Source organism: Antechinus flavipes, chromosome 1 (assembly GCF_016432865.1).
Source record: "Antechinus flavipes isolate AdamAnt ecotype Samford, QLD, Australia chromosome 1, AdamAnt_v2, whole genome shotgun sequence".
Classification (NCBI taxonomy): Eukaryota; Metazoa; Chordata; class Mammalia; order Dasyuromorphia; family Dasyuridae; genus Antechinus; species Antechinus flavipes.
The window spans coordinates 328,660,472-328,672,368 of NC_067398.1; the positions used below are offsets into that span (position 1 = coordinate 328,660,472).

General features: G+C 35.8%; 2 protein-coding genes across 2 annotated transcripts; both read left to right on the top strand.

Annotated features, from left to right (window-relative positions):
* Positions 1-216: 216 nt before the first annotated feature.
* LOC127558532 (olfactory receptor 13D1-like) lies at positions 217-1,158 on the top strand. The gene has a single exon (XM_051991815.1). The coding sequence runs from the start codon at positions 217-219 to the stop codon at positions 1,156-1,158; it is 942 nt and encodes a 313-aa protein (XP_051847775.1).
* Positions 1,159-10,751: 9,593 nt separating this feature from the next.
* Positions 10,752-11,693, top strand: LOC127558646 (olfactory receptor 13D1-like). The gene has a single exon (XM_051991912.1). It carries the CDS (start codon positions 10,752-10,754, stop codon positions 11,691-11,693), a length of 942 nt encoding a protein of 313 aa, XP_051847872.1.
* The last annotated feature ends 204 nt before the right edge of the window (positions 11,694-11,897 follow it).

Consider the following 11,897-nt stretch of genomic DNA (forward strand, 5'->3'; position numbering starts at 1 on the left):
GAATGCTTTTTTCATTCTCTTTATGATATTTTTCATATTTTTAAACAACTGTACATGTTAATATAAACCATAACAAAAATCATACTAGAAAAGGGAAAAATATTTCAAAATATAAACTTTACTATGAATGTGGCTATCATTCACTTTTAAAAATCATTTCAACTGTTTTGACCTATGTCCTTGCTTAAATCCTATAGGTGACATAGATCAAATAACATGGAAAAGGGAAACATCACACCAGTGACTGAATTTTTTTTGATTGGGCTTTCTCATTATCCAGGCCTCCAGCTAGCCCTTTATGTTCTCTGCCTGGTGATGTACCTGGTGATCCTATTGGGAAATAGTATCCTCATTATCATCAGCATCCTGGATTCCCGCCTTCACACTCCTATGTATTTTTTTCTTGGGAACCTCTCTTTTCTGGACATCTGCTACACATCTTCCTCTATTCCTCATATGCTAATAAATTTTATGTCTGAGAGAAAATCCATTTCTTTCATTGGATGTACATTACAGATGGTTATTTCTATTGGACTGGGGTGCACAGAATGCATTCTCCTGGCAGTGATGGCCTATGACAGGTATGTAGCCATCTGCAATCCCCTAAGGTACACCATCATCATGAACAAGGGACTCTGTGTGCAAATGGCTGCTTTGACCTGGATTTTGGGGTTTCTGTACTCTTTGACACAAACTATGCTTACTATGAGGATGCCTTTCTGTGGGAACATAATTGATCAACTTATTTGTGAAATCCTGGCCCTCCTTAAGCTTATCTGTGCAGACATCTCCCTCAGTGAATCTATCCTTATGGTGGGAAGTATTGTTTTCCTAGTCATGCCTCTGGTACTTATTTTATTCTCCTATATCTTCATCCTCTCCACCATCCTGAGGATCAACTCTAGTGAAGGGAGGAAGAAAGCCTTTTCCACCTGCTCAGCCCACCTGACTGTGGTGATCTTGTTCTATGGCACAGCCGTTTTTGTGTATATGAAGCCCAAGTCCAAGGACACAAAGACATCAGATGAGCTTCTTGGTCTGTCGTATGCAATCATCACCCCAATGCTGAATCCCATTATCTACAGTCTAAGGAACAAAGAAGTGAAAGGGGCTTTTGAAAAAGTCCTCATCAGAAACTTGTACTTAAAAAGAATATGAAATATTGAAGCTAATAGCAGGATTTGTTTTGTTTCTTGGACAGTGTCTTTGGTATTCAAAGATAACATTATTCTACTTATTATTAAGTGTATAAATGTGGCTGCCAAATGTAATGTGTAATCCTACTGCTTTCCAGAGAGAATATGCATTTACCTTCTTTAAGACAGAATTTCTCTTCATGGAGTTTCTTACTTTATATCCTCTGCAGCTCCACTTTTTAGTTTCACTGGGATTTATCATATCTTTAATTAAAACAAATCACATAAACACACACACGTATATACACATACACAAGCATTCAGACACACACACAGCTTTCATGTGAAGGAAAATTGTTTTTAATTATCTAATGCCAGATTTAGTAGAATCAACAAAATGAGGAAAATACATGAACTTTCTGGATAACAATTCAAATTATATTTTATATATTTTTATATTCTATACACATTTATTAAGCTATTACAAGATATAATACATTGAACTTGGGGATAGAAAAAAGGTTAAAAGATTTGGTCCCTGACTTCAAAGATGTTACAATAGAGTAGAAATTCAAATCATGGGATCTTATAGACTACCTAAGTCTGGTTCAAGAATCCAGGCTATACCTTATTCAATAAGAGATTATTTAAACTCACATAAATAAAAATACACCAACTTAAGGCAGGCCAATCTATTTTCAGATAGTTTTAATCTTAAGAGAATTTTTCTTTACATCAAATCTGACCCTCAGGAGTGACCAAGAGTAATTTCTGGTTCTGTTACTTAGGGTGAAGAAAACATACCTAGTATTTTATGCATAGTATGATTTTTCACATCTTTGAAGATATCTGTTCTGTGTCCTATAAATAATATCTTCTTCCAGAACAATATTCTCATTTCTACCTGAAATGAGAATCTGGCCATAAGCCTAGTCCTTGAGAGCAAGCACTGGACTGATACAATCTCCAAGTAGATTAGAAGTAGGCCTAGTTAATTTAAACCTATTTCAGTTTTGCTTCTATGGAATGAAGTTATTAGCTGCTTAACTGGAACTAGATGGGGAATGGCATTCAAAAGGCACGAGTCCACCAATATCATCTCTCTTTCGGTGGACTTCTTCCTGACAATGGCAGGATAAATTGCTCAAAGTGGAGAGACCTGATAATATGAAACCTTAAACACAGCCTGTGAATGTAGCCTCAGTTCTTTGCTTTGGCATTTGTTCTTTCATTTTAGGTGAAGAAGATAGTAGGCTATGATTTTATGAGTCAACTTGTAACTGTTTCTCTTGAGTTTTCCTTCTATGTGCATTTTTAGTAGCTTATTTTTATTGTGATTATGGGAGATATACTAGGAATTTCTCACAATCCACCTTAGGATAAAATTAAAAAAATATGGTAATTGGGACTAAAGAATAATAGTAATACAATGTCCTGTTCTTAGCATTCACCTCTAAAATATTGTGTTAAGACCTGAACAATGTATTTTTAGAAGAATATCGATGAGTGTGAGTTTCCAGGGAAAGAAGACCAACATGTTGGACTTTGAAGTTATTCCATATGAGAATTGATTGAAGTAGCTAGTATCTCAGCCTCATTCTCCTCAGGCAGGCCATCTGTATCTCTCTCAGAGCTCTACTGGATTGGTGGTTTCCTTTTTTTGAATGCTTCAGTTTTCATTAAGTTGGTGTCATTGATCTCAAATGGTGACTCTACTAAAAATAACTAAGCAACAACTTATGGGTGACAAAGAACTTACCAGTGAAAGACTGGAATTAATGAGACACGATTATTAGATTGTTACTAACTTGTAGGGAAGGTCTAGTGGATTGTCCCCAAACTCTGCTTTTAGACCTATTTCCTTCAACAGTTTAATCAGTGCTTTGCATGTGTGCTGTGTTTGTAAATGATGTTAAATTGGAGGAAGAGATGATATGCAGAAGGACAGAGCGGAGATCCAAAAAGTTTGGGAGAGTTGAGCTGCACTCTGTCCTGGGTGCTGATGGGGCCCTATCTCATGCACAAGTTGGGCCATGAACTGAAAGGCCAGAAGACTGAGCCATAAGGAATTCCAGATATAGAGTCAGAGCTAAGGTTTGTAACCAGTACATTCACCTTGGAATCCATGAGAAGGATCGACTTCAGAATTCAGATTAATGATAGCTGAGACAGTAACTTATGCAGCAGTAATTCTACGTTTAATTATTAATTTGGTTGGACAAATGAAGTGTAAAAGTGTATTAAGTTTGAGATCATGTTTCCCAGGATCTGAGATTATATAAAAAATGAGAAACCCCTAAAAATTTGGCAGGGGGGGAATTTTCAAAGCAATATTTATATTATCCTTCTTGCCAGATTTTTCAAGTAAATAACCTTCTGTAAAAGATCATCAATTAATTGGTTAAATGTCACTCACTCTTCCACTAACAGTTAAAAATAGAAAAGATTATATTGGAATGAAAATTTTAATTTATAGCATTCAAAAAAAGGAAACCACCAATCCAGTAGAGCCCTGAGAGAGATACAGATGGCCTGCCTGAGGAGAATGAGGCTGAGATACTAGCTACTTCAATCAATTCTCATATGGAATAACTTCAAAGTCCAACATGTTGGTCTTCTTTCCCTGGAAACTCACACTCATCGATATTCTTCCAAAAATACATTGTTCATGTCTTAACACAATATTTTAGAGGTGAATGCTAAGAACAGGACATTGTATTACTATTATTCTCTAGTCCCAATTACCATATTTCTTTAATTTTATCCTAAGGTGGATTGTGAGAAATTCCTAGTATATCTCCCATAATCACAATAAAAATAAGCTACTAAAAATGCACATAGAAGGAAAACTCAAGAGAAACAGTTACAAGTTGCTCCTTTTAGTCACAATTGCACAAAAACTATGAAGAAACTCTGAATGGAGATGAGTTAAGTTACATAGAAAGCAAAGTATGCAAGCAATATAGATCCATATTAGTCAATAGGACCAAACTGGCACCTCGCCTATGGTCCAGATGGACCAGGATATCATATCAGTACTTATCACAGGGCCCACCTCTGAGCCTCAGCAAGACACATGGTGAGCCTAGCACACAATACAAGATCAGATATGTCCCAGATGTGAGAGGACATAGGGTCAGACCAGCACCAATCATGGGGCCCAAAAATCCTAGGCCCAACTTGTGCATGAGATAGGGCCCCATCAGCACCCAGGACAGAGTGCAGCTCAACTCTCCCAAACTTTTTGGATCTCCGCTCTGTCCTTCTGCATATCATCTCTTCCTCCAATTTAACATCATTTACAAACACAGCACACATGCAAAGCACTGATTAAACTGTTGAAGGAAATAGGTCTAAAAGCAGAGTTTGGGGACAATCCACTAGACCTTCCCTACAAGTTAGTAACAATCTAATAATCGTGTCTCATTAATTCCAGTCTTTCACTGGTAAGTTCTTTGTCACCCATAAGTTGTTGCTTAGTTATTTTTAGTAGAGTCACCATTTGAGATCAATGACACCAACTTAATGACACCATTTGAAGTTTTCTTAGCAAAGATACTGGAATGGTTTGTCATTTCCTTTTATAACTCATTTGACAAATGAGAAAACAGAGGTAAATGGGATTAAGTGGCTTTCCTAGAGTCACAAAACCAGTATCTGAGGCCATATTTGAACTCAGGACAGATTGCAGGCTCAGTGCTATCCACTGTGCCAATTAGTTTCCCATCCATAAATATAGACATGGATATTGTCATCTGACCTGAAAACTTATTGAATATCAGTGAATATGTTCATATGAGTCTGTGCATGGGGCAGAGTGGGGCACTGGGGAGTGGGAAATCAATCCAAATATGAAGACAATAACAGATCTGATCTAGAGCCTTTTACAGGTACCAATATTCAGATGTGTCAAAGAATATTGACCTGGGACTGAAATATCCAGATAATTATATCACTCGCTAAATGCCTGGCTAAAAGAAACTTGGTAGTATCTTCCTATTTTGCATTACCTATCTATTAAGGCTGATGTAATTAGATTGTTAGAACTTTATCCCTATACCACACAAAAGTTCCTTCTCCACACAGTTCCTACAGATTACTTTAAATTACTTCAGGGATTACAAATAGTCCCTAGGAACACTGAGGAGGGATGAAGGATGAGGAGGGCTTAGAGGGTGTTAAATTGGCATCTACATCTAGGGTATGATCCTTTGGAATGTCCCAGGGACCACAGACTAAAGCATGCATTTACCGTATATGTGAAAAAGAGTGTTCCCCTCTTTACAGGGTATTATCATGAGACTGGTAGAACTCATAGCATCTTGTCAAATCTGCCAATGTTACACAGAATTCCTGAATTGTAAGAGTCTGACTCTTTTTTTCACATGATCTCAAAAGAACAGTTCAGAAAGAAGGGGAAATTGTAATCTAGGTCAAAGGCAAGCAATTATTGGTACACACAAGACAGGGAGATAGGGTCTGTGTTTGGTTCTAGCTCAAACCATCTGGATTTTTTGGAAGTCTTTTAAAAATTATTCCTTTGTTCAGAATAGTGAGAGAACATCAGATAACTTGACATAAGAGGAGAAGCCTGGATATCACCCAGAAAGGTAAGTGAAAAGACTTGGAAGTACCATGGGAAGGATGATTTTCAGAGATTAAAAAAAAATTAGACACAGGAGTTGCAAATGCAATTTATGAAAGAAATGTTGAAAGGAAAAGAAATATAAAACCACTGAGTCTAGGTGAGGAAATTTAAAATAGATGGTCTAGCTAGGGGACCCAATAGATAGAATGTTGAACTTGAAATTAGGAATACAAAAAAATACTGAGATATTTGCTAGCTGTGTGTTCCTGGCCAAGTCACTTAACTTCTCAATCTAGGTTTCCTTATCATAAAATGGGAATAATAACAGGACATATCTCCCAGAGTTAACATGAATATCAAACAAAATAATATGTGTAAATCACTTTGAAGATCATAAAGTGTTATATAAATGTTAGCTATTTTTAAAATGAAAACAAATAGTATGCTTCAGGACGAATTTTCCTTCAATGGGAAGAACATGTTGTTGACAATAAGTTCCCTCACATTTCTTATTCATGAATGATTACACTATCAGTTCAACCTTTAAAAGACCCCATCTAGCATAAGCCATGATTATGTATCCCTGTATGCTCTCTGGACCTACTCAGAAAAATCAGAGGTTTGGGCAATAAATGATCTTAAAGATTGTTCTTAACTCTCATTCTCTGTTCATTCTACTAGCATTCACCAAGTATTTATTATGTTCTGTGTTCTAAGGTTCCTTCTAACACTGACATTCCAAATGCTATTTTTTAACATTTCATCTAGCTCTGAACTTTTATGATGTAGTTTCTAAAGTCCCTTATATCTCTTAAGATATACTTTAAAGATTATTATACTTCAGATATCTTATAGTTAGGTGATTCCATATTCATTGGATTCAAGACAAAGATAGTTAAGCAGTAGCCACATTGCATTTGCATTAAAGATAAATATTCTCTCACTTTTGCTTTTCTCTTTTAAAATGTTTTCAGTACAATGCTGTGTTAATAAAAATAAATAAACCAAAGAAATTTTGTGGAAAAGTGGGATTAATTGATATGGTAGATAGCAGAGAACCTGATCTGTGAATGAAGCTATTTCCTTGACAGGATGGAGGGATAGGGCTCATGAGTATTGTGAGGGCACATATGCATGCAAGGTACTTTTCAAACATTAAAGTACAGTGATTGTTATAAATCTAGAATCACCTGGCCTCAATTCTGGTGATTATTTCTTTTCTTCAGCTTTTTATTATATTCCTGCTTAGTTCAAGCATGATTTATTCTTTACAGAAAGATTCCTGGGTGTTCTGGTAAATATTTAACAAATGGGCTGAAGGTGGGGGAAGAAATGCATATGCAACTTTAAATTTAATCTGCATTAAAATTTTTCTGAATTCTATACAATCAATAAAATATCCAAGCCCTGATTTGTAGAAATTGTGGATTTTTGAAGTATAAAGCTCCACTGAAAATTTGACAATGGGTTTTCACAATCAAATTTGAGTCGGTTCCAGCATACTCTTGGAAGGGCATATTAAAGCTTGCAAAGGAACTTGTTATGACTTACAGTGCAACAGAGTAGAGGTCTGTCCCTGAAAAGAAAGGGCCATATATGGCATCTATTGCTCAGTAATAAAAATAAATAAAAAATGGGAACATAGACATAATTTAAGTAGAATGGAATGAATTTGAGAAACTAAGGTTGGGAAGATTTATGGTTGCTTAAATCAGAAGCAGAAAATATTACATTTGAAACATTACTTTCAGTAAACAGATAATTCATGTACTTTTTTATCTTTCTGTGTAAAGTACTCTAGAAAATTGTCAATTATAATGTAAATGGTAACTATTATTCATTTAATTACCAGTATTAAAAGTAGCAGAAGCTCATTGAATCTTTTAATTCAGATTTTTCTTAGTCAAAAGTAGTCTAAGTATTCAACAAATGCTCTGAATTTGGAGATACCACTTGGGATCTTAGAAAATTTGGCTGAACTCTCTAAGTCTCATGTTACTGACTTGTAAAAAAAAGAATAATAATAATAACAATTCTGCCTCTCTCATCTAGTTACTTTAGAAGTATTTTAAGTGATTGAGTGCTATATAAAATGCATGTTCAATTCATTAGCATATATCCTTATTTAAGGTTAGCTTGGTTTTTCAGTGGGTAGAACATCAGACCTAGAGTAAGGAAGACCTGAGTTCAAATGTGGACTTAGATACTTAGTAGCTTACTAGGCAAATTACTTAACCTCTCTTTGCCTTAATCTACTTAAGATGGAATTGGAAAATCATTCCAATATTTTGCCAAGAAAGCGCCACAGATAGGACTGTGGGTCATGATGAATTGACTATGACAGAACAGCTGAATCACCACAAATTCTTATGTGAGTTGGTCCATATCTAGAAAGATAAACATCCTATCCTGCAATGACATATGAAAAAGATAGTGCCGATTTGATCCCCTTCTACTACACATTCAATAGCATATATTATTTTTTTTATTTTAATATCTTTTTATTGATAGAACGCATGCCAGGGTAATTTTTTACAGCATTATCCCTTGCATTCATTTCTGTTCCGATTTTTCCCCTCCCTCCCTCCACCCCTTCTCCCAGATGGCAAGCAGTCCTTTACATGTTGAACAGGTTACAGTATATCCTGGATACAATATATTTGTGCAGAACCGGACAGTTTTCTTGTTGTACAGGGAGAATTGAATTCAGAACCCGGGAAGAAAAACAAAAATGCAAGCAGTTTATATTCATTTCCCAGTGTTCTTTCTCTGGGTGTAGCTGCTTCTGTCCATCTTTGATCAATTAAGGCTCTCTTTATCGAAGAGATCCACTTCCATTAGAATACATCCTCAAACAGTATCGTTGTTGAGGTATATAATGATCTCCTGGTTCTGCTCATTTCACTCAGCATCAGTTCATGTAAGTCTCGCCAGTCCTCTCTGTATTCATCCTGCTGGTCATTCCTTACAGAACAATAATATTCCATAACATTCATATACCACAATTTACTCAACCATTCTCCAATTGATGGACATCCTTTCATTTTCCAGCTTCTAGCCACTACAAACAGGGCTGCCACAAACATTTTGGCACATACAGGTCCCTTTCCTTTCTTTAGTATCTCTTTGGGGTATAAGCCCAGTAGAAACACTGCTGGATCAAAGGGTATGCACAGTTTGAGCATATATTATTTTAAAAATATTTTCTCTATTTTCTTTTTCATGTTATGGACACTTTCTACTAAATCTTCCTTCTGTTAACACAGAAATTCCTTTTTTTGTAAAAGAGAAGAAGAGCCAAACCAAAAAAAAAATGGACACACTGGCCATCATGGCCAATTAGCCATACCTTTCCTTTCTTTCCTTGTGCCCCTTGGGATACACACTTAACAATGGTTTTGCTTAGTCAGAAATAATGAAGAATCAGAAAGATATAGATTAATAGCTAGAATGGAAACATTTTCAATTTTTGAAGATGGGGAGACATGGCTGACTTTTAGGGAGCAGAGAGTCAATAGAAAGACATAAAGGATATGGGTGGGGGGAGTACTAATAGAGGAGACAGTCAATTGGAGAAGATAGCACAAATTTAAGTCAAGTTTTCATGTAGAATGGTTTTCCTTAGCAAGGAGAAGCGTCACCTTTTCATGTGAGTTAGAGATAAAGAGATTGGAAGTCATTCAAGGTTGGCATTTGGCAATGCATGATTGGTGATAAGGCAAGGGATCAAGATATTTAAATGTAAAGAATAGTATAGAGTTTAAAGTGCATCCTCTACAGCGGTGATGCATTGGGAAAGATCTAAGAGGTACAATAATTATTCTATACTTGAAAAATTAGCAATGTGAGAAATTGAGACATTAGTATACTGGGGTACACTAATATCACAGCTAGAAAGAGTGGCCATGAATTAGGAACTGAATTTCCTGATCTAGTATAATGTCCTGGGAGTAAGGAGATAATGATCATCATCATCATCTGATAAATTTGAATAAGAATTTTAGGTTGCTACTAAAAAGTGTAAGTGGGAGTCATGGAGTATTTCCACTACATCCATGACTTGAAGGAAAGGATATGAGTGAAAATGAAATCTGTGCTGGAAAAAATAATCAAGAATTTTGTAGCACCTACTTAGTAGGCTAGAGTGATATATTTAGGAGTTAGAGTTGAGAATAACTAGAGAAGGCATTTGGATTTGTACAAAATCCCAGGATTGGGGAGAAAATTTTTGAAGAAATTTGAAGAAACATATGACTGGGTGTGAGCATTCTGAACTTACAGGAATGAATCCAGATGAATTATCAGGATTTAGACAAAGGACTATTGATCAGGGCAAGTAATTAGACTGTCTAAAGCCCTCCCTTAAGGTTTAAGCTCACAGTCAGAGGTAATGTTTCTTGTGGAACCTGGGTAGGCAGCTTAAAAAGTCAAAAATAATTCTGAACTACAAGTCAGTAGGCAAGAATTCTCATCACAAAGAAGTAGATGGATAGCTCTAGATCAACACTTAACTTTTTAATTCCTTAGTATTTTCAATTATAAAATAGAGATGGTAATTACTGATAAGAAGATGTTATGACAGTTAAGATCATAAATGTGAAAAGATTTTGAAAAGTACAAACTATATGAAGTGATTCAGAGTGAAAAAAGCAGAATCTGAAGACCATTATTTAAAAATGCAATAAAACACGACAATGGTAGTAAATTAATACTCACACAATGACTTAAGTTTTTTTGTAAAGGATAAAGGAATGAGGACCATGTAAATCTTTCTATAGAAAAGTTAATTTCAGTAAATAATAGAAATTACACATATATAAAAATCATTAATCAGCTTTGCATAAGTTTGAATTACTATTTTTCTTAGTGGCTTAGTCTATATCTGACCATGGAAATCAAAATAAAGTTAATCCTTACCAGAGGAAAAATTAATAGTGTCTAGTTATATAAATATAAATGACTGTTACTATTTGATCCCTTTGCTATGACCAGTATTCTTTCATCCCACAGGTGACACAGAAAATACTATGGACAAGGGGATTTATACTATTGTAACTGAGTTTTTTCTGGTGGGGCTTTCTCATTACCCAGGCCTCCAAATATGCCTTTATGTGCTTTGTTTATTGATGTACTTGGTGATCCTATTGGGAAATAGCATCCTCATTATTATCAGCATCATGGATCCCCATCTTCACACCCCAATGTACTTTTTCCTTTGGAATCTCTCCTTCTTGGATATCTGTTACACTTCTTCCTTCATTCCTAAGATTCTAATTAATTTTACATCTGAAAGAAAAGCCATTTCTTTCATTGGATGTACATTACAGATGGTTATTTCTCTTGGATTGGGGTGCACAGAATGCATTCTCCTGGCAGTGATGGCCTATGACAGATATGTAGCCATCTGCAATCCTCTAAGATATACCATCATCATGAGCAAGGGACTTTGTGCACAAATGGCAGCTTGGACCTGGATAGCAGGATTTCTCATTTCCCTGGTACAAACTGTGCTTGCCATGATAAAACCTTTTTGTGGGAATATCATTGATCATATTACCTGTGAGATCCTGGCCCTTCTCAAACTAATTTGTGTAGACATATCCCTCAATGTGTTTATCATGACAATTGCAAGTATTGTTATCTTAATCAGTCCTCTGCTGCTCATTTTCATTTCTTATGTTTTCATCCTTGTCACTATCCTGAGAATTAACTCTAGTGAAGGGAGAAAAAAGGCCTTTTCCACTTGTTCAGCCCACCTAACTGTGGTGATCTTGTTCTATGGCTCTGCCCTTTTCATGTACATGAAACCCAAGTCCAAAGACACAAAGACTTCTGATGAGATCATTGTGCTTTCCTATGGGGTAGTGACCCCAATGCTGAACCCTATCATCTACAGCCTGAGGAACAAAGAGGTGAAAGGGGCTGTGAAGAAAGTTCTATTCAGAAATTTCTTCTTACAGAAAATATGACAAATATCAAGGTTTTTAGCCCTCTTCTTTTGTGTGGGGGATAGCACTGTTGTCTCTTTTGTCATGTAAAACTGTGTTGGCAAAGCCAAATTTGTAATTACTATTCTTTTGCACACAATTTACAGATTTTTCAAATACATCTTATTTCTACTCGTTCTACAACTATATGGCTTCTGGATATTGCCACTTTATATCCTCTAGCTT